The 20,005-nt window shown below is 40.7% G+C and overlaps 1 protein-coding gene across 1 annotated transcript in view; it reads right to left on the bottom strand.

Moving 5' to 3' along the window:
• Positions 1-20,005, bottom strand: part of LOC133988238 (plexin-A1-like) — a 223,697-nt gene that overhangs the window by 110,066 nt on the left and 93,626 nt on the right. Inside the window, 5 exon segments of the mRNA XM_062427813.1 lie at positions 86-200; positions 9,542-9,641; positions 10,231-10,384; positions 10,750-10,873; positions 12,572-12,672. Coding sequence (XP_062283797.1) covers positions 86-200; positions 9,542-9,641; positions 10,231-10,384; positions 10,750-10,873; positions 12,572-12,672 — 594 coding nt within the window.

Here is a 20,005-nt window from a genome sequence, read left to right on the forward strand (position 1 = left end):
ACATATGTTGCGTCCGTGTGTATGAATCTGTGTCTTTATGTGTGAGTGTTAGTGAGAACATGTTTAACTACACTCAAACCCTCACCTCAGAAGTGTTGACTCGTCCCTCCTGGAAAGAGCAGTCGCTGGCATCCTGCGTGCACATGTGGCGATATTTGCACCAGTGACAGGGGAACTTTCCATTAACACAGGACAGGCACCTGGAGCGAATGAGAATGTGAGAGAAAGAGGAGATAAAAGTGGGGTAGTTAAGATTTTTATAGTGATAACCACATTTTAAGTCCACAGTACAAATCTGTACTGTAACATCTCTTCTTTTTTGTCCCCTTTTCTTTACTTGGTCAGCCTTGCTGGTTATCAATGCTAATGCTAACTAACCTGTTGTTGTTGTTTTTTTCAAATAAACCAAGATCAAATAGCAAAAAACTGTCAAATATCAAGTGTACTGATTAATAATTGATTAGTTGAGTCCAAAGTTAAAAAAACAAACATTTGCACAGATCACAGAAAAGGTTCATTAAAAAAAATCCTCAACCAGCTCTGAGCTGAAAGTGCAACACAAACATAAGTTACACACACTCATGTCTCTGAAAGGCTTTAAACTCTACTAATAGATCATTTTTTATTGTGTATTTGTGTGTCTGTGTGTGTGATGACTGCTACTGAAAGATTGTTTCTTCTTACATTTGTAAATGCAACTTTGCTCTTGTTGAGTTTCCAATAAGTAATTTTACGACTTAAAATAAATCACTAATACATTTCCTCTGTGTACACATCAGTTTCATAGAAGTTACACAGAAACATCTGAGAAGTTGGGAACTGTTTGGAAAAGGGTAGCTACTTCCAAAACATACTTGGCAGTTGATTGGATGAACCATCTGTCTATCATCGTCTTAGCTTGCGAAGCAGCTGGTTTGAACCATCGGCAGTTGAGACACAAGCACATAACTTGTACTTTGATGGACTGTCATGTGATCTAGTGAATCCAGCTGCCTCACAAGGTAACAAAGCCAGGGCTGTAACTAATGATTATTTCTATTATTGACGGATCTGTCATTTACTTTGCCTAATTAACTGATTCATTGTTTAGTCAATAAAATATCTGATTGAATTACCAGATTAAATACATTCTATTAACACATTTACAAGAAAAGCAGCACATTTGACAGGCTGGAGGTATAATGATTAACATTTATTGCTTGATAAGTGACTTAATCCATTCACTTTTGATCCACAAATTGACTTGTTTAACACTACACAAAGATAAATTATACAACGTCCATGTGGGGAGATCTTAGGACAAATTGAAAGAAATCCACCTTGCAATGAGTAGTGTGTAAACTGTGATGGCAGCACTTAGGACAAACACCAACATAAGCTAGGAAACATCTTCTTCCAAAACTTAAAAAAGAAAAAACTGGAGTGCTTAATTTAGGAAATGTCATTAAAATGTTCTATTTTCACTCATAACTTGTAAACTGCTCATCAAAGTTAACATAAACCTGTGCTAGAACACAGCTACCATGACCTGGATTCATCATAGATTAGGTGCGACGCGCTCGTGGCGAACTGTTGCAGAGTGGAGTTAGAGTAGCAACACACATCAAAAGAAAGCCTTCAACTGGGGGACGCGTATCACGCGCTGACAGGCCGTGTGTGTGGACACGCATCAGTGCAGTCGCACAACATCAAATGTTTATGACCAAATCTCCAAAAATCACGTTGGGATGACAAGTGGAACTGTGGTCTTGTGCATTAAGACTTTACTCCAGCTGTCAGAGAGGCCAGGGCGGATGCTGCAAACTGCCGAGAGAGAACAGGGGAAGAATCCTCTGCGATCCACTCCTCCCTTCTTATTCTCCATGCTTGGAGGCTTACACTGAAGTAAGCTGGCAGACCAAGATAAGCCTGTTTTTATATAACACACTTTTTTTTCTCTTCTTCCTCAGAGTTGAAGAAGCAAAATGAATATATACACATTCAAGCATGGATTACCAGATGAAAACAAGGCTATCATGGCAACCAGAAAAAAAAAAAGGAAGGAAAGGTTGTGTAAAAATATAAAGGTTAGTTGAGGTCTTTAAATTGTCACAGTGAAGAGACAAATCAACAGTTGTTCATTTGTTGTTAAGCGTACCACAGTGTCGCTGTCATGATGAAAAAAGTCAAAATAAACCTTAATAATGGCACAAATACTTTACTTTAAATGTACTGTCATATTCTTGTCATTCGAATGCACAAGGTCTCTTTCAGCTGAGCAACCACTTCATTTGAGCTGCAAAGGTTAAATACATTGAATACAAGTTACATGTTAATTACAGAGAGTGACAGAAGTACATGTTGGGTAAGTCTAAAAGACCTTGATATGTTCTTTTTAACTAAAGCAAGTCTTTGTAGTCTTCACACCGCATCTGAACTTCATTTCACTTAACTGGCTGAAGAAAACTAGGCTCTAATTACAAGTTATGTCAGCTCTCTCTCCTATTACTGTCATTGCACTCAATCAGGCTTCCTACTGCTCAACCCCCCAAAGGCTCTGCTTCCCAACTCACATCCACCTACTGCACCGACTGGGATCCTGTAATGTCCATCGTATGTGTCCATCATCTAGATATCAGCCTTCAGAATTATTTTCACGCTGTTGCACATCACTGCTGACTCTACGCCGTGGTAATATTTTACTTTTTTAGTGTTCACTCTACAAATGCCACGCTACATTTGTGGGAAAACAGCCTCGTATTTATTCCTCAAAGCAGTTAAAATCATATTTACAATGAAAATTACTTTGAAAATTGAGCTCTAGTGAAGCTCTAATCAAAACGTTTTTGCTAAATCACAAACTGGGGTCTCAGGAAGCTCATACGCTTTTATTACGGCTTCATTAATTAACATTTGATCATAGTGGTGATTAAGGAGTGGATGCAGGAAGATGGTTCTAGGTTTGAAATTTGGGGAAATATGCTTATTCTCTTTCTTGCTGAGCGTTAGGTGAGAAGATCAATGCAATTATCATATCTGTACAGCCAGCAGACTGTTAGCTTAATTTAGGAGAAAGGCAGCTGGTATAGCTCATTAAAACAAATGAGAGTATAACCAACATGTAAAGCTATTCATTTATGGCAGTTGGTTCAAGGCGGCTATAAGAGCTGTGAAGTATAAAAAAGTAGAGCATCATTTACTCTCACACCTTTACCATATACAAACTGCAAGGGATATACTGAGATAAACCCTTTCCAAACATTTTATTATGTGTGACATAGGGGCAATAGGTGTAAGATAAGTAAGACTCTGGAATTGGAAAAAGAAAATATGTTTTCCACATTACTGACATTTTTGATAAAGACAGATACAAATACAAAGTACTGAGCACAACTGGTCAGCACAGACTTCGGGTTGCGTGTATGGACACCATCAGGGCCCGTTGCCTTGTTAGCCTTAAGGCGCCTTAACTACTGTTGAACCTCATCAACATCAACATTAATAACTAGGCTACAGTTCCTGAGGACAACTCGGTGTAAGAGATGAGAGGATGCTCTCCTGAGAAGCAGACAAATCCAATTCATCAAACCTTCCCAAGAGCTTCATTTACATTAACCAAGGAAACTGGGATTACTGGTCCCATAGCCAGTAATAGATTTCATGTCATTCCATTGGTATTACTATTGGAAATCTCTCCTTTAACCCTTTCCTTATACTCTTCAATCATTGCTTTCAGCTCCTTTTGTGCAATTTTAATCTTATCTTTGTCATCGCTAAAGAATGCAGTTTTCTTCCTATTAATAGCAGCCTTGACCTCCCTTGTCACCCAAGGTTTATTCTTAGGGAAAATCTTTATTTGTTTACAGGAAAAAACAGGCTAGACACAGCAATTAACTCCCACATCTCTTACTGACAGTTTCCAACAGTAGCATGCAGCTGCTTTTAGCCCATAAACTCCAGTAAGAACACTGTATGTACATATTTTTCTAAGGAGGAATCAAGCTTTGTAAAAGTAAAGTTAAAGGAAAAGTATATTACATTACCACCTACGATGTTTGACTGACAAGTGATGTGACGAGTCTGGTGCAAACACACCATAACAATGAGACACCGCTGAGGTTTATAACTGGGTCCTCCAAATTCAGAAGCAATTGTTTGGCTCACAATGCCACCCCGGCTGCTGAAAAGAGTGACTTTTCATTGGATTTCAGTCTAATCCTTGCTCTGTCTTTATCCTTCTGTCTTTGGTTTATTCAGATTTTCGAGGGTTAACTTAAAAAAAAGGGCTTTACTTGGAGTGACAGAGTGACAGAGGAAGAGGTTCATAGTGATAAGCTAGTGAGACTGGACTGAACTGCAGTGAGAGCTTAATAATCAATGCCAGTTGATTTCCATGGGGAGAAGGGTGGACTGAGGTTATGCTAACAGTCTGATGTTTGTTAGTAGAGCTGGTGAGCCAGCTCCTCTCCACTATTAACCCTGGGGTTCATCGATTTCTTGTTTGCGGGGACGTGTGCGCGCTCGCGAGTCCGATAACACACACCGGCAAACTAAGACGCGCGCATACGCATGAGCTGTCACCCACGTTGACATCGTAGCGTTCCTCTGGGTCACCTGGGCCGTGGAGACTTGTCCTACGGCAGAGCTGTCGATGCCTGGGCGACCGGCTTGGGTAAGTGGCCCCGCTGCTGCAATGTAGTCAATAAAATCCCCTGCTATTTAACAAGGCCTAGCAACAGAGCCGGGTCAAATGCTTTTTCCATCTTCTCCGAGCTTTTGTTCTAGCGAGGCGAGATCGATGGGACAAAGATGTTGATATGCGAGCGATGAGCCTTTACAGATACATATGAAAGGAGCCAACAATCATATGCTCATTTAATTTTGGCCAATGTAGATAAAGCCACAAATAAAGCTGCAGTTGATTTCTTAATTAGGGAGTTAAGTCATTAACCCCGTAACCCTGTTTGAGTGATCCATTGTGGACGGTGTTTAAAAGATATAGAAGACTGACTGTAACCTATAAATAGGCCACTTTGTGTTTTATTCAATAAAGCACCAAAGTGAGTAGCAATAAACTACTGCATACAACATTAAGTTATACAGCACAGGAGCTAAATCAGAAGATTAGATTCTCAACAGGGGATTCAGACTCATTATAAGATATTATTGCATCTTGTCAGGGCGATGTCCAAAAGCAGAAAGTCTGCAGGTCTCAACCCCCCAATTTAATTAGATTAGATCATACTGATTGAAAATTGGTCTAAAGAATAACCACAAAAATCAACTTGATGCCGATGTAACCACAGAAAAAGCTTTGGATAAGTTGTGCCAGCGGATGATATAGTTGTGGTGATGTGTGTCTGCTCTGAACGGGAGGCAACAGTGAATGGCCTGCCTTGAAACGAGAGCCCGTCCTGGGGGGCCGGAGCGTGGGCTGGTCCCCTCCCTCGAGTCCTCCTTTTCACTGCATGGATTTCAGCCTTTTCATATTGTAATGGTCATGGTGGCCTGAGGCTGGGGCGCTAACCTTTTAGCTGTGTGGGATGCATTATTCCTGACACAAAGGGCGCAATCTCTCTCTCTCTCCCTCGTTGGCTAACACTCAGCTTTATATCTCTCTTTACTCTCTTCATGCCTCCATCGCAGTTGTTTTTCCCCCTCTGCGGCTCTCGGGAGGAAAGCAAATTCTCTTCCCTTGTCCCGCTCTTCCCTCCAGCACTCCCTCCCTCCTGTTTCTCTTCCTCTCTTTAAAGATGCATTATTCCTCCTCCCGCATGCTCAATTAAACTATTCCAAACCTTCTTTTTAATGCAAATTTCTAATATTGTAACAGCGTATGTAAATAGCTTGCAGCGTAATTCGCCGTGCCAAGTCTGTGCCTTCTGTCTCTGTGTGTGCCTGCCTGCCTGCCTGCCTGTGTGTGTGCACCTGTTGTTGGTGTGTGTGCGCGCGCCTGGTGATGCCGGTGCTGCGTCCACCTTTTGAGTGTGTTTTTTTCCCCGCGAGGCTGTGCGAGGTTGCACGCGAGCCCCGTCTGGGTGCTCGCCTGCGGGCTGTTCTGCTTGTGCATCTGTGCTGTTACGTCTGTGCTGTCTGCTGTTAGGAGTCTGTGCTCTCGCCCTCTTGCCACGCCCACGAAGGAGAACTCCATTATCTACTTACTCAACGATGGGTTCCCTACAGGCGGGGGTCAGAGATTCGTAGGTGAAAGGTGACGGTGAAAGGGGGGGGTGTGAGGGTGGCGGTGTATAATATGTGGGTTTATGTTACAGCTGCTGCGGTAATAACTGCACTGTAGTTTTACAGTCCTGCAGGAGTCCTGAGGGGGGCCGGCGGAGCCAACATCAAAGGCTTAAACAGCGGCGCGTCTGTTTATGCAGCAAAGAGAGGAGGGCTAGGTTGGCTGGTTAATCAGGGTACAGAGTATGCACACACACACACACACACACACACACACACACACACACACACACACACACACACACACACACACACACACACACACACACACACACACACACACACACACACACACACACACACACACACACACACTCACTTGAATGAGAAAACACCTGCTGCATGGACGCAAATATGCATAAATAGCTGCTATGGTGCTCTTTTTGCAGTTACTTTGACACATCCTGTACGCTTTTTTAACTCACAAAGAACACACACACACGCACGCACACACACATTAAAAAAAAGAATCAAAGCCATTGAACTAGGCCTGGAGGTCCTGAGAAGTGGCCCAGGTGAGCTCTCTCTCCAAGCCCCACTCCATTATGACCATCTCCACACGGGCGCCCCGGCTCCAGCTAATTAACGGCCTATTACTATGCAGATATATGCAGGGCCGAGAGCAGAGCGCAGGCAATAAATGGGCTTGATGAATGAGAGAGGGGCAAGAAAAGGGAGGCCGGGGGGTCTGGAGGGTGGGGGGGTGGGGGTGTGTGAGGAGAGGGGTCGGGGTCGAGGGGAGGGAGAGAGAGATGGGAGAAGAGGAAGTAATAAGCAGTCAAGAGAAAGGTGGGAAGATGAGGAAAGAGCTGAAGGGTTAGAGGGAGGGATGAAAAGAGAGGGGTAGCAGGGAAAAGTGCATTTTACACTCTTTATTTCCAGTCGCTTGTAATGTTGGTGATCCAGGAATTAAAGGTTACTGTCGTAATTAGCCCTATTTTGTTCATTCGCTCAAAAAGAACTTGTCCAGCAGCCCGGGAACCTTTTAAGGAAGTCGTGAACTTGATCTCCATTTCAAACAGAGGAAGCAGAGGTTACATTCAGTTCCTCGACCACAGTTATTTTAATACGTTGCTGGTTTATTTGCCTAATCTTCACGGTTCTTTGCCTGTTTTGAGAATGCAAACATAAGCAGGCAAAAGAGAAACACTTAAGTTTAGTTTTTGCTTCTGTTTTCTTTTTCCAATTCTGTTATGCTCCTCCTTATCTCCTGTTGATTATAACTCCCTTTTCTCCCTTCTCCCCATTCCTCTCTTTAAAAGATATATTCATCTCAGCTGAAAAAGTGGAGTGGAATGAATCCAGGTTTGTCCATTAACAATATAATTGAATATATAGGACAATCAATACATGATTATAGGTGCCAGAATAAAATAAATGTGTAAAATCCTATGTCCAATCAACAGGTGGTCAGCCATGCATTGGGCCATAAATTAAGTGAATCCATAAAAAGATTATAGGCTTCACTTAAGGGCCGGTTCAGAAGACATATTGGCTGGTGACAAGCATTTTCAGGATGCTCTTATGTTTATTTTAGGATATATTAAATGATGTGAGCATTATACAAGGAAGTAATGATGTCATTAATCTAAGCTTGGCCACAGAAAGAGAAATCCACTTCGAGCATGCCGCAGATGCATTTTCATTTCAGGTGTATCGACACAAAGTGCAGATACCTAAATGAGAGATGCGAGTCTGTGCCAGGTGGAAGGGGGTAGAGAAAGAGGGAGAGAGAGAGAGAGTGTGAGTGAGAGAGAGGGAGTAAGTCAGGGATGGTGGGAGCGGAGAGAGAGAGAGTGAGAGAGAGTGTGAAACTCTGAGCAGTGGATCCCACTCAGCCACGTCAGGGGAGCAGCCAAGAGTCATTTAGGGAATGACATTTTATTTATTTTCATTTAACCTTTATTTAACAAGGCAGGTCAATTAAGAACATATTCTTCATTCATTATCAGGCTGATCTGAGTGCTGCTCGGCCTCTCGCTCTACTCTCCCTCTCCTCTCTGTGGACATTCTACTGAGTGAGCTTCACTGGCACGAGAAGAAAGAACACGCATAAGGCTGAATAGTTTTTTTATGACTAATGTTGCAACTGTGATTTTTTTCGCTTTCAAAGCAGCAATTGTAGCAATTTTATGGACTTCATACCCTTTGCCAATATTTCTTAATGAATGAGTGACTTGAGAAACCATGAGTAACCATAGGTGTATATATATGGGTATGGACAGTAGGGAAATGTTTCTATCAATGTGAAGGTGTTGCTGAATTATCCCCTGCAATATTTTTACATTTTTAACAATATTATCATTTATAGTCCACACAGTTTTACAATCAAGATTGCTAATTTGCCAGTTTTCTGTGTTTACATTATGATACACACTGAAAGAGCAGGATACTGGTATACCAGACTTGATGATCTGGCAACTTAACTTCAAGCTAAATTGCGTATTGTTGTTTAGCTGCAGTCAGCAGCATTGGTGGCAGAGTCGGTGATGAATGGTGGGAAATCTGAGGCTAATTGGTGCTTGGTGTAATCTAGCGGCTTCTAGAAGGCTACAGTTGTTATATTACTAAATGTTTACTAAAGTTTTACAGACTGCTTCAGTTCTGAATCCTTCAGGTACGACATTTATATTAAAATAACATTGTTGACGTAAAAAAAAAAAAGATTGTAGACTATGATTAAATACTGTCCATAACAATTTGAATGAAGTGAAATTAAACAGAATATGTTACCTAAATAAAGATACAGTGTGTGGGATTTCCTTCTCTCATTCCCTGATGTTCCTTCTTAAATATCTCATTCAGCCACCCAGAGAAACAGAAATATGTAAGCAGCTTCCTAAGCAGTGCTAGAAAAAAAGGTCTAGCAATATTCCCATACTTAAATTAGGGATAATTCATTTCCAAGGAACACGACGGACATGTTTTAGCCTCCCAAGCTTGGCTGCCTTTCTAGGTCTTGCATGGTGCGGAATCGATTTATTATTTCACTCACCAGTAGTCCCTTCATTGCTTGAGATTTAATTAACTAATTGATTTGTAAAAAAAAAAAAAAGCTTGAATACATTGAATAATAAATTAGTAGAGGTCACACACTGTTCTTTCCATTCTCCATAAGAGTTATTTGCAGGCCGATATTTCAGCGCTATTGCTTTTGGTAAAGAACCAGAGTTACTCTGCTATTGATCAGTGTTTTTCACCAGCCTGCATCTCGCTTGGTGTGTGATATCATTGTCTATTTAAAATAGCTTACGGGTTATTACTCAACCCTGTCTTCAACTTGTAAGTCTAATTCTAATGTATTGTACAAAAGAAAACTTACGATTTGTGGACGCTGCAGTTGTAGAAGACAAAGTCCACGCTGGCAAACTTCTTCCCTGTCTCCTTTGACTTCAGGTACAGCTTTATTACACGTTGGTCACCTTTAAATAATCACAAAACATCCGCATTATATATTATCTTGTCCCTTTCGAAAGTCTTCCTATATTTCCATAGTCTACGACTGACATTTTCACTTCCACTAAGTACGTGAAAAAGTGTTTCATGACCCTAGGATCACGCCAAATCCCAGGCAATGTATTCTGAAATGTTAACAGCCTCATTTAAGGTGTTACTTGTCAATTCTGGCGTAGCTGACATTTTAGAGCCACGGTGTTTCTGCTGGAAAGTAAGCAGAGGCTTAAGCAGAATCAATAAAGTTTGTAGAGAAGTTACTCTGTGTAGGAAAAGGTTCAGCTGTCCGTATGCATGCTTAGGGTTTTGAACCGTTAATTTGTGAATAAGCAGTTTATAAGTTTGATAATTACAAAGAAATAGAAGCAGATAAACAGCAGAATGTCTTGTTTTTTCATCATATATGAATGAACAGGCTAAACGAAGCAAACCCTTTATATTTGTGAAGCAACAAACAAAACTGCTCGACCGAAAAGCCCAGAGTGAAGTGGAGTCTTCTCCCTTCACTTTGTGAACTTTCAAACATCATTTAGTGCTGGGATTTTTTTATTTATTTACCCTGATCATGTGTGATGGGGGCCACCTCTTTTGTAGAAGGGGACAGGCAAAAGATCCGTCCACCGTAGATGCGACCTTCCGTCTCCACGTAATCGTCAAAGGAGCAGTTCACTCCAGCGGACAGACTGGGCACATTCTGGGTCTGAAGTACCAGCTGTGAGGAGGAAAGAAAGCAGAAATGAAATTAAAATCGATATGTTGCATTAGTGATGCAATAAGCAAGATTTCTGCTGCCTGCAAACAGAAAATCTGCTCCAATTTGTCTCAAAACTCACTTTCCACATCATAGTCCAAAATGATGGACAGACTGACAGTGATGACAGAAATACAAGTATCATTTAATCTCATCTGGGATCTATCTCACTCAATGTTCTTGTCTATCTTTCATTCTCCCATTTCTTCCTGTCACACAAAGGTACACACACACACACACAATACAGTACAGTACAGTGCTTGCAGAGACAGACGCGCTCTTGACACATCTGAACACACACACGGCGCCGCAGCGACACACCGTACCTGCACTTCTGACATGGTGACGGAGACGGTGTCGGGTTGGACCGAGAGTCGGACACACTGCTCCGCTCTTGTGGTGAAACGCTGAGGCTCCTCTGCTCGCTCGCAGCCATCCTTCCTCGAACATCTACGGAATACAGATAATTCAGATGTTTTTAGTTTATTTAATCCACAATAATCCCGTTTAGTGGTTCGTCTGTAGGTAAAATACAGATGTTTGGTCAAAATGTGGCACTGGTACCCTCAGCTGCTTCTCGCTAAATATAAACTTTTTCACAAAGTTGTTAATATTTCAGGTTGTTTGGAGGGCAGACATTACTAAATTAGTGATATACTGAATGCGGTACTTCAGTGGCACTGTAAAAGACTTGAGAGGGTTTGGAAGAGAAGCATAGTCAACAATCTTGTAGATGTGTGTATGCTGAATGAATCTAATATTTATCAAAGTTTAGGAGCACTGATAAATGATTCTGAGGCTGTCTGTCATGATGAAAGATACAAAATCACGGTACAGCAGTTTAACAGTTTAACATACAGCTCGATAAACACGCAGAGTGAAAATCAAATGGAGCATGGCATGAGTTCAGGCACAGCGCTGAAATCGCGCTTCCATTAGCTGATTGGCATAGGCTGCTTCGTTCATGCCTCACCATCATTTATCAGCAGACTGGCTACCAGCTGACTAGTACCATCCAATCATAACAGTGCAGTTATACATGGTGGCCTTTACAAGCTGAGCACTCTGCAACCCCAACCTCTTCATATATGCTGTATGTGTTTGTTAAGACCTTGTTTTTCCAGCAGGATCCTTGTTGCAGCTCAGATTATTTAAGAACTAAATCTAATTGTATAATTAGTTATAAATGGTCAATTCCCTGATGCAAGTGTCTCTGACTAAACCAGCATAACTGATGAACTGAACAACTGATGGAACACTGAACAGAGAAAGACAATATGCTAAGCATCAATTACATTCTTAGGAAAGTTCAATTACTTTACTTGATGCTCACTGGAGTGTTATGGCCCATCATACCACAAATTGACACAGTGAAATTCATCTATGCATCTTCATAAAATTGACAGTTATAGAGGTTTTGTGACTTATATGGACTACTTGCAGAGCTAGCAGCTTGCGAGCTGACAGCTAAGATGCAAGTAAGCCAAGAATATGCTACCTCTTTGTACAATGTTTTTTTTTTTACCTCCTTTCACCAATGCCATTTTGTTCTCAGGATTGTAATTCAGTTAGCAAGCTAGTCAGCTCAGTTGCTAGCAGGACAATGAGTTCACACCGTTTATTCAAGAGACATTAACTTAGTAGCATTATTGTCATTATATTGAGCTCCAAACAACAAAATGATATAGCAGTTTACGCTTCAGAAGTATAATAAAAGTTGATAGTACAGTGAAAGCTAATAAGATATGATAGCTTCCTCCATTTTGGACTCTTTGGCTCATTTTTCTTTAACTTGTGTTATTTCAAAAGCATATATTGTTTTTCCACAATGAAGATATACAGTATACTGTCTATATGTTGGGACCATGAATAGCCTTTTTGGGACTTTGTTTGCACTTTTCTCTGTTATAGTAAGGTGGAACATTGTGGCTTTAGCATTTGGTGTTAAAATCCCCAGATACTGAAATTCAATAAAAAACAGGTTCATAAAACATGGTTAACATAAACAAAAAAAGGACTAATAAAAAAAAGAATTGATAGAATTTGCACAGCTCCATCCATCACAGTGGCAGATTATAATTAAGTGTAGTATCAGGGCACACACTGGATGTACTGTAAGCATTGAATAGTGAGCAGATAGCCACTTACACATTATGCAGCACACACCAGCCGCAGTGAGGGTCTCCTGATCCCAGACAGGCTCCACAGGAGGCGTACTGCTCACAGCTCTCCACTGGCACACGAGTGACCTGGAAATAAAACACAGACACAGGAACACAGACATGGTTAATGTTGCACACAAACCACCATCAAACAGCTCGTACCATAGGCCCGGTGTAAACAGGATCTACCGTAGGTGTCCTGTGCCTGGAACATGAGATTAAAGGAACAAGTGCTGTGACTATCAGAGATAAACAGTTCTGTAGCTGATGCTTACAGCTCCATACTGCTGCATGCAAGGCTAGCTGGAGGGGGAGAAGTACAGGCTTAAACACATGTAAACAAACACACGAGTTAAGATTACGCCCTCTGACAAACATCTCTCTCTAATATACTGCGTACTGCCCGCAGTTCTAAAATAGTAATGGAAGTAAGCAGTTTACTTCAGGGGATGCTAAACAGATTGTAGAAAAAGTCAATTTCTCACAACTGTGCACTGGACTTTATTGTCTGGACTACACCCTTCATACCTTCAAATTTATACTTAACATTAAAACATACTGGGCAAGATAAACAGCTGTGCATATTGCTCCTGTTTTATAATATTGTTTTGTTTGTTTCACTTCTTGCATGTAAATTACAGTAAATTAAATTGATTACAAATGAAGTGAACTGAATTGTAACTGATTAAAAACTGAAAAGTTGGAGAGTCACTACTTTAAAAGGGGCACTCCACTGATTTCCCAAATAGAGATGGGTTTAATGGTCTTGAGGACCGTGTCATCAGTGTTATCAGGATTATTCTGACTTGTGTGATGACATGCATGGCTTCTGATGGTCCATATGACAAGTGGTCTTTACTGAGACAGATAAAACTACGAAAGACAAAATCCACCAAGTCTGGCTAGATATTTGTCCTTAAGTGGTGCAGAAAACCATGGATAAAAAATAAAGCACTCGATAAAGCAATCAAGCAGACCAACGCGTATCAAATCTAGAGTTTGACCCTGATGAAGACATCAGGGTCTGACCCTGAGTCGATATGCTTTGGACTGCTTGATTGCCTATGCTCCAAGAATACATTCACTATACTATTTCACCTGAAGACAAAGTGCCAGAGATTTTTTTCTCCATGGTATTCTGCACTACTTAAGGACAAATATCTATCTCTTCCTGGATTCATTTTTTTGTGTGAGTCTGAGTGAGTCCTCTGACTTCAGGTGCCACCACAATGTCATTTGTTTCCTTTTTTCAATTAAATACCTCAACCACTAGATGAATTGGCAGAAAATGTTGTAGAGACATTCATGATTCCTATATGATGTATCTTTGGTGATCCTCCTTTCTTGTAACACCACTATGAGGTTGATATTTTATTTAAAGTAAAATATCTCGATAAATATTGGCTGGACAACTGTGAAATCTAGCGCAGTCTTGTGTTCAAATCAGGACGAACTGTAAAATCTTTGATGATACCCTGATATTTGCATCAATGCCATCATCAGGTCAAAATTTGAATTTGCCAATATGACAAAACGCCTGCAACAGTAAAGCCCATCAGTCTCGGGTGTACATTGTGTTTAGCCTTAGATAGTGAACATGGTAAATGTTAAACCTAACAAACATCAGTGTGTGTTAGCAATAAGCTCAAAGTACCGCTGTGCCTAAGAATAGTTGTAGACTCTTGGTGTTGTTCATTAAAAGCATGTTGGGGCATTGAAGTGAAAATAGATGAGTGTTTACGGGGCAGGGAGGGTGTAACAAAAACCACTATCACATTACAACATGAGTTGGAGTGTGACCCATACTCAGGACTATAAGTCTAAATATCTCGACCTCTGCTTCATCAATTTTGACCATTCTGTTCTCAATCCTTTCTCAATCCATCCCTTTCAAATCCCCTAAATTTAAGGATGTGGAATAAAAAATGCACCTCAGTAAGGCCTTTGATGCAGTAATGAAACCTTGACTTCACTACCACACATTCAGACACATGAACTCCTTCAACCTTGAGGGTAAATTGTGATATATACTGTATACTGTCTATAAATCCTTCCAGCTTATGTTCTGTCAAGAAGTACAAACCTTAAATTAAAACAGGCAGTGCCCAAATGAAATCCAAGCAAAGAGGAAATACTAGACCATCTACTTCTTTTTATACTGAAAACAACACTTACATAAGCTGTCATCAGAACATAAGAGGACTACGTTTGCTTAATGTCTGTGAGTTCCTTGCAAAGAATATCTCATTGTACACCATTCAGATAAACATCGAGGATTACTCCTTTTGTTCTCTAAATCTCTATGGCTGCCATCTGTGTGTCTGCGAGTCTAAGATAAGATGAAACTTTAATGATCTCTGTGGGGAAACTGGAGAACTTGGGTATTAACAAGGACATCAAACAATGCTGTCCAAATGTACCTGCCTCTTAAAGTGCTACCAAAGAAGTGTCTGAACATCAGGGGAGACAGTGAGAAAGACAGGGATTATCATTTAAGGAGTCCATTTCCACAGGAAGTTGTCTTTGCAGTTATCATGAAACAGACATGTTTTCTGTTGCTGACTGCACTTTCGCCAACACCATCTGTGTGTACAATTATCAAGAAACACAAATTACCTTGATATTCACTCAGCTTGTAAAAACACGAGGTATTATCCTTCAGGAGGACATTTGGAAATGTTTTAATCATACCTGTGCACACTCTGTTTTGCTCTGCTCTCTTTTAAATGTCTCTGATCTCCAGTGTATCAGCATCCATGTGTTTTATCTCAATGTGCTGGATTTCATTCGTCACTGACAGACAAATTGGCAGACAGGAAACCGCCTCGAGTAAACACACACATACAAACAAATGAAAAAGTCACGATTGGACCAAATTGAGAGTTTGAGACAGGTTTCCTGGGACAGTGAAGTATTTAACTACATTGCTGACCACCCAAGACACGTCCACATGCGAGAGCACATGCACGCACGCGCCTCCTGCTGCCTCCGTCAGGTGACGTAGGACATCAATAACACTGCAGAGGCAGGGGGGCACGCCAGGTGAGCTGGAAGGTGTTGAGGGTGAATTTTGATAGCAGCTGCATGCACAGCAGTGTAGAAACCTTCAAAGGGGAAACTATACTTCATGTACCTTTTTTTAAACTTCTCAACCTTCAAACAGTAAATCAGGCTCTTTTCATGTCTTTCCCCTGTATTGCTGCTGCATAATTAATCACACATGCGTATATATGTTGGTTTTCATGTCACTGTATACTTAAAAAATGTTCCCTAACCTTTTTCTTCCATCTAACTGATTTCAATCAGTGCTTTAGTTTTGGACTGAACATCACACCTCTGTGTGTCAGAAAAGTCATTTTGTAGCACCCTGCCCAAGCCCCTCCTTCTATCAGATGACTGAAGACTCCCACCGCATGAGGCAGCCTCTGACGCCCTCCTGCAGAGAACTGTGCTAGGATCTGTTCCAGTCATGATTCATGTGGGAGAAATAGTCTGCAGAGTCTGCATTCAAAGTTTTTATGTTCCATAAAGAATTTTGACCTCAATCTGTGAGCAGAATATCTACAGCTTGGTTATTTGTTTTAAGTGGTTATGAGGATGGGGTTTTTTTTGCAGGAGTTAATGTGACACACAGCACTGCACAGGAGATATCTTCAATCTACCATGGTGTTTGCCTCTCTTTTCATCTAGCGCCATCATTAAGTCAATCTCTAAATACTTTGGTTAATACCAAATATCTGTGAAACTAATAACGTTAGCATCAGGCTCAGCTGTACTTAGTGTTTAATACTCACAATAATCAATTAACCCTAACTTAGAGTGAAAAATAAAACACAGGCATTAAAGAAATTGTGATATTTGTGCATCATGATGTTTTTCAATGTCCATTTTAATTTTTTTATGCTGCCTTTTTTTTGTCAGTTTCAACAGTGGTCACAGAAACATAGCTCTTTGGAGATGATCTTGTAGCCTTAATGATGACCAGTTATTACCTTTTTTTCATGTTTTCAGTCCACTTTCTATGTTCAATGCGATGCACAAAGTGGAACAAAAACAGCAGAATGATTCATTTTCTCCCTTTAAACTGGCTGGATAAAATTGAAAACACCTGTGATACTAATTAAAACACATTAGTCTCCTTTAAGTATCACTACGAATCAATTACTTCTTACAACTTGGGTACCAGTAATTTTGTCCAGCCTTTTTTTTGGAAAATCTTTGTTGAATTAAAAAGAGTTCAGTAATTTTCACAACTGTTTCTGTTTTGTTCCACTGCAAACCAAACACAGACATGTATTCAACACTGTTCAGGGCTATATTTTAATATAATACAAGAGTAGCAATAATTGGAGCCACGTCTGTACTGTATATGTTCCTACAGTAATATGATGCTATTTTCAAGTTATATCCATCGGCAGCTCTCATACAAGCAGCACGTCTCTCATCTAGATCCCAGCAACTCCCCCCTTTTCATCTGCAGGCTGTGCATCTCCTCCCTCTCTGTCACTCTGATGTACAGTCGGACACAATGGTTGATGGCAGATTCATAGCTTGATAATAGTAACCTGTGTCTGATAACTATTATAATGCTACCATTACCAGGCACAGGCATCTTTAAGGACACCAAATAGCAGCAAATTGCAGTCATTACTTGCGCCTGGACAAATACTGCGCTAGTAATACAGCTTATCTGATAGAGGGAGGAGGGGAAGAAAGGAAAAAAAAAAAAAAAAACATGTCACGCTCAAGCACAATGGCCAGAAAGAGAAGTTTATTCAATGGGGTTTTGTGATAGTGGGGAGGATGATGTATTCCAATGGAACAGTTCAATTATTGAGTTTTAGAAAACAGATAATGGGATGGGAAACGGGAGTTGCTCTGCCAAAGACTCTTTGTCTTACTGAGGTGGCTGGGGAACGTGTGTGTGTGTGTGTGTGTGTGTGTGTGTGTGTGTGTGTGTGTGTGCGTGTGTGTGTGTGTGTGTGTGTGTGTGTGTGTGTGTGTGTGTGTGTGTGAGACAGTAAGTAAGTGAGAACCACCTATTTATATTAAATATGGCATTTTCATTCCTGGCCTATTTGCTGCTGCAGAGGGAAACACATTCATCTGCGGACAGCCGAGTGAGGAGGGTAGAAGTAAACGTGAGAATTAGGAGACGGAGGGAGAGGAAGATACAAAAAATGAGATTATAGAGGAAGAAAAGGTCCATTTTAAGCATTCATTTTTGGTTTTCAAACTGATAATGGACTGTGTTTATGGACAAAAAAATGCTTCCAGTGGGACTTAGATAGCTTTTCTCTCTTGTTTTATGTTTTTCTGTCTTTTTCCAGAGTGGAAGAAAAGAGGGAGAGCAGGGGAGAGAACGGGGGGGAGGGGAGGGGGGGTTATTACAAATAAATAACAGCTACAAATGAGTTTCTCTCATTTGGGTCATGATAGAGAGGCTCTTAATTTGCCTAGTGGCGGATGAAAGGAAGGAGGGGTGGGGTGGTGGTGGTGGTGGTGGTGGTGGTGGTGGTGGTGGGGTTATGGATGAGGAATGCGGGGAAGGATGGATGAGAAAGACACACAAATGTAATTGTGAATGATGTTTCATTCCACATATGGGGCCCCGCGCGGTCCCGGCTAGCCGCGGCTATAGGCCTGGCTGTAATTGTCCCATCTGTATAATATGGGGAGAGAATATAAGGCGCTATCACTACACAATAGGCTGATGGATGGCTTATTCTGCCAGCCACCCAGATTTGTACGACTTCCACACAAACACACATACACATGTAACTGGCACACAGAACGGCCATTAGTGGAAATACACATATTCTGATGTAGTATTTACACATGTGAGTTAATAATCTGTATGAACAATAACGTGTTAAACTAAAATATATAATTACATACAGAAAGCAAGATGATTGGACACTTTTCCCCCCTTTTAAGACACATTTCCACTATTTTTTGACTATTTTTTAATACATATATATATTTATTTATCTTCGTCCCTCTCTGTCTGTCTCTCTGTTCTGCTCTCATCTGTCTTGAATTTGGCCGGACACAGAAAAACACAGCAAATGAAGCCATACATCACGAGCAGACACCGACAGACACACAACCTTGGAGGCGAGAGACAAGAGAGGAGGAGGAGGAGGAAGAGAAATACGGTGCCTTGTAAAAAAAAAAAAAGAGAGGATCTCTCCATCATTATTCTTTAGGAGTGCGGTTTTTGTGTTTTTTTCTAAGCCCTCTGATCACCGGCAGGTATTAGTCATATCTCAATAACAGGTACACACAATGGGAAACTTTTGGCAGTTTCATATCCAACAGGCTGTGATAGAAACCCAACTCGCCTTTTGACGGCAGATATGATCGGCAGTAACCCTCCTAGATATGTTTTCTTTGTCATCTTTCCCTTTTTTGTCACTCCGGCACATGAGAGATACAAGCGAGAGAGCAAATTGCTGTGTGTAATATTACTAGCCTGTATTGTCTGGATTAGGGTAAAATTACAGCGGGCGATGTACCGTTTAAAACCACACTAAGACATCAAGTAAAAATATACCCTGCAGATTAATGACTACAAAAAAAAGGGGGAGTGTTCCTTTAACGCTAAAGTGGTAGCCCTCGAGTCACACTATTCAAAATATTACTTTTATTCTCTGTTCTCATGAAGCATCACTTAATTGACATATAATTGCTGAGATCAGATACATCCTAAGTCATTTCATCCCCCCCCCCCCCCTCTCTCTTTCTGTCACACTCGCTCACACTCTCACAGTCACTCAGTTTAGCTCTTTCGCAAATCAACTTCAGCCCATTTCCTCGTTCAAATCCAAGTCACGCTGTTCCTCTCAACCACATTAAGACATCTCTCTTTCTATCTATCTATCCCTGTCTCTTTGACTGTCTCACAAATTACATTCTGATCAGCCGATCACTCATCTCTCCGCTTTGACAGACAGGCGCCTGGTGTGTGTGTGTGGGTGTGTGAGTAAGGAAAAGGACAAGTTTCAGCAGATATCCAAAAATATAATAGAGTGCTTTGCTGAAGATAAAAAGGAATGTCAAAGTATGTGTTTGTTTATGTTTTCAGTTTTTGGCAGCAGACTACAAATTTGTGATTTATATTATAACACAAAATATGTATTTTAAAAAGCCATTATTATAAGTCATCAGCCACATTTACCATTCTACAATATATAATACAATGTTATGTATGAAAACTATAATATAAACCATAATAAATGGTCTGACTTTGAAAACATACCAGGTACCAACCAGAGGAAAAAAGACTTTTTTTCTCAGACATATGTCTTATTTTCAGACTTATGTCATACGTCTTAAACTTATGTCTTATTTATTAGACTAGGCTTATGTCTGAGACTTTTGTCCAGTGCTGAAAACCCTCATAATAAAATGCCAAAAC

The sequence above is a fragment of the Scomber scombrus genome, chromosome 10 (genome assembly GCF_963691925.1).
Source record: "Scomber scombrus chromosome 10, fScoSco1.1, whole genome shotgun sequence".
Classification (NCBI taxonomy): Eukaryota; Metazoa; Chordata; class Actinopteri; order Scombriformes; family Scombridae; genus Scomber; species Scomber scombrus.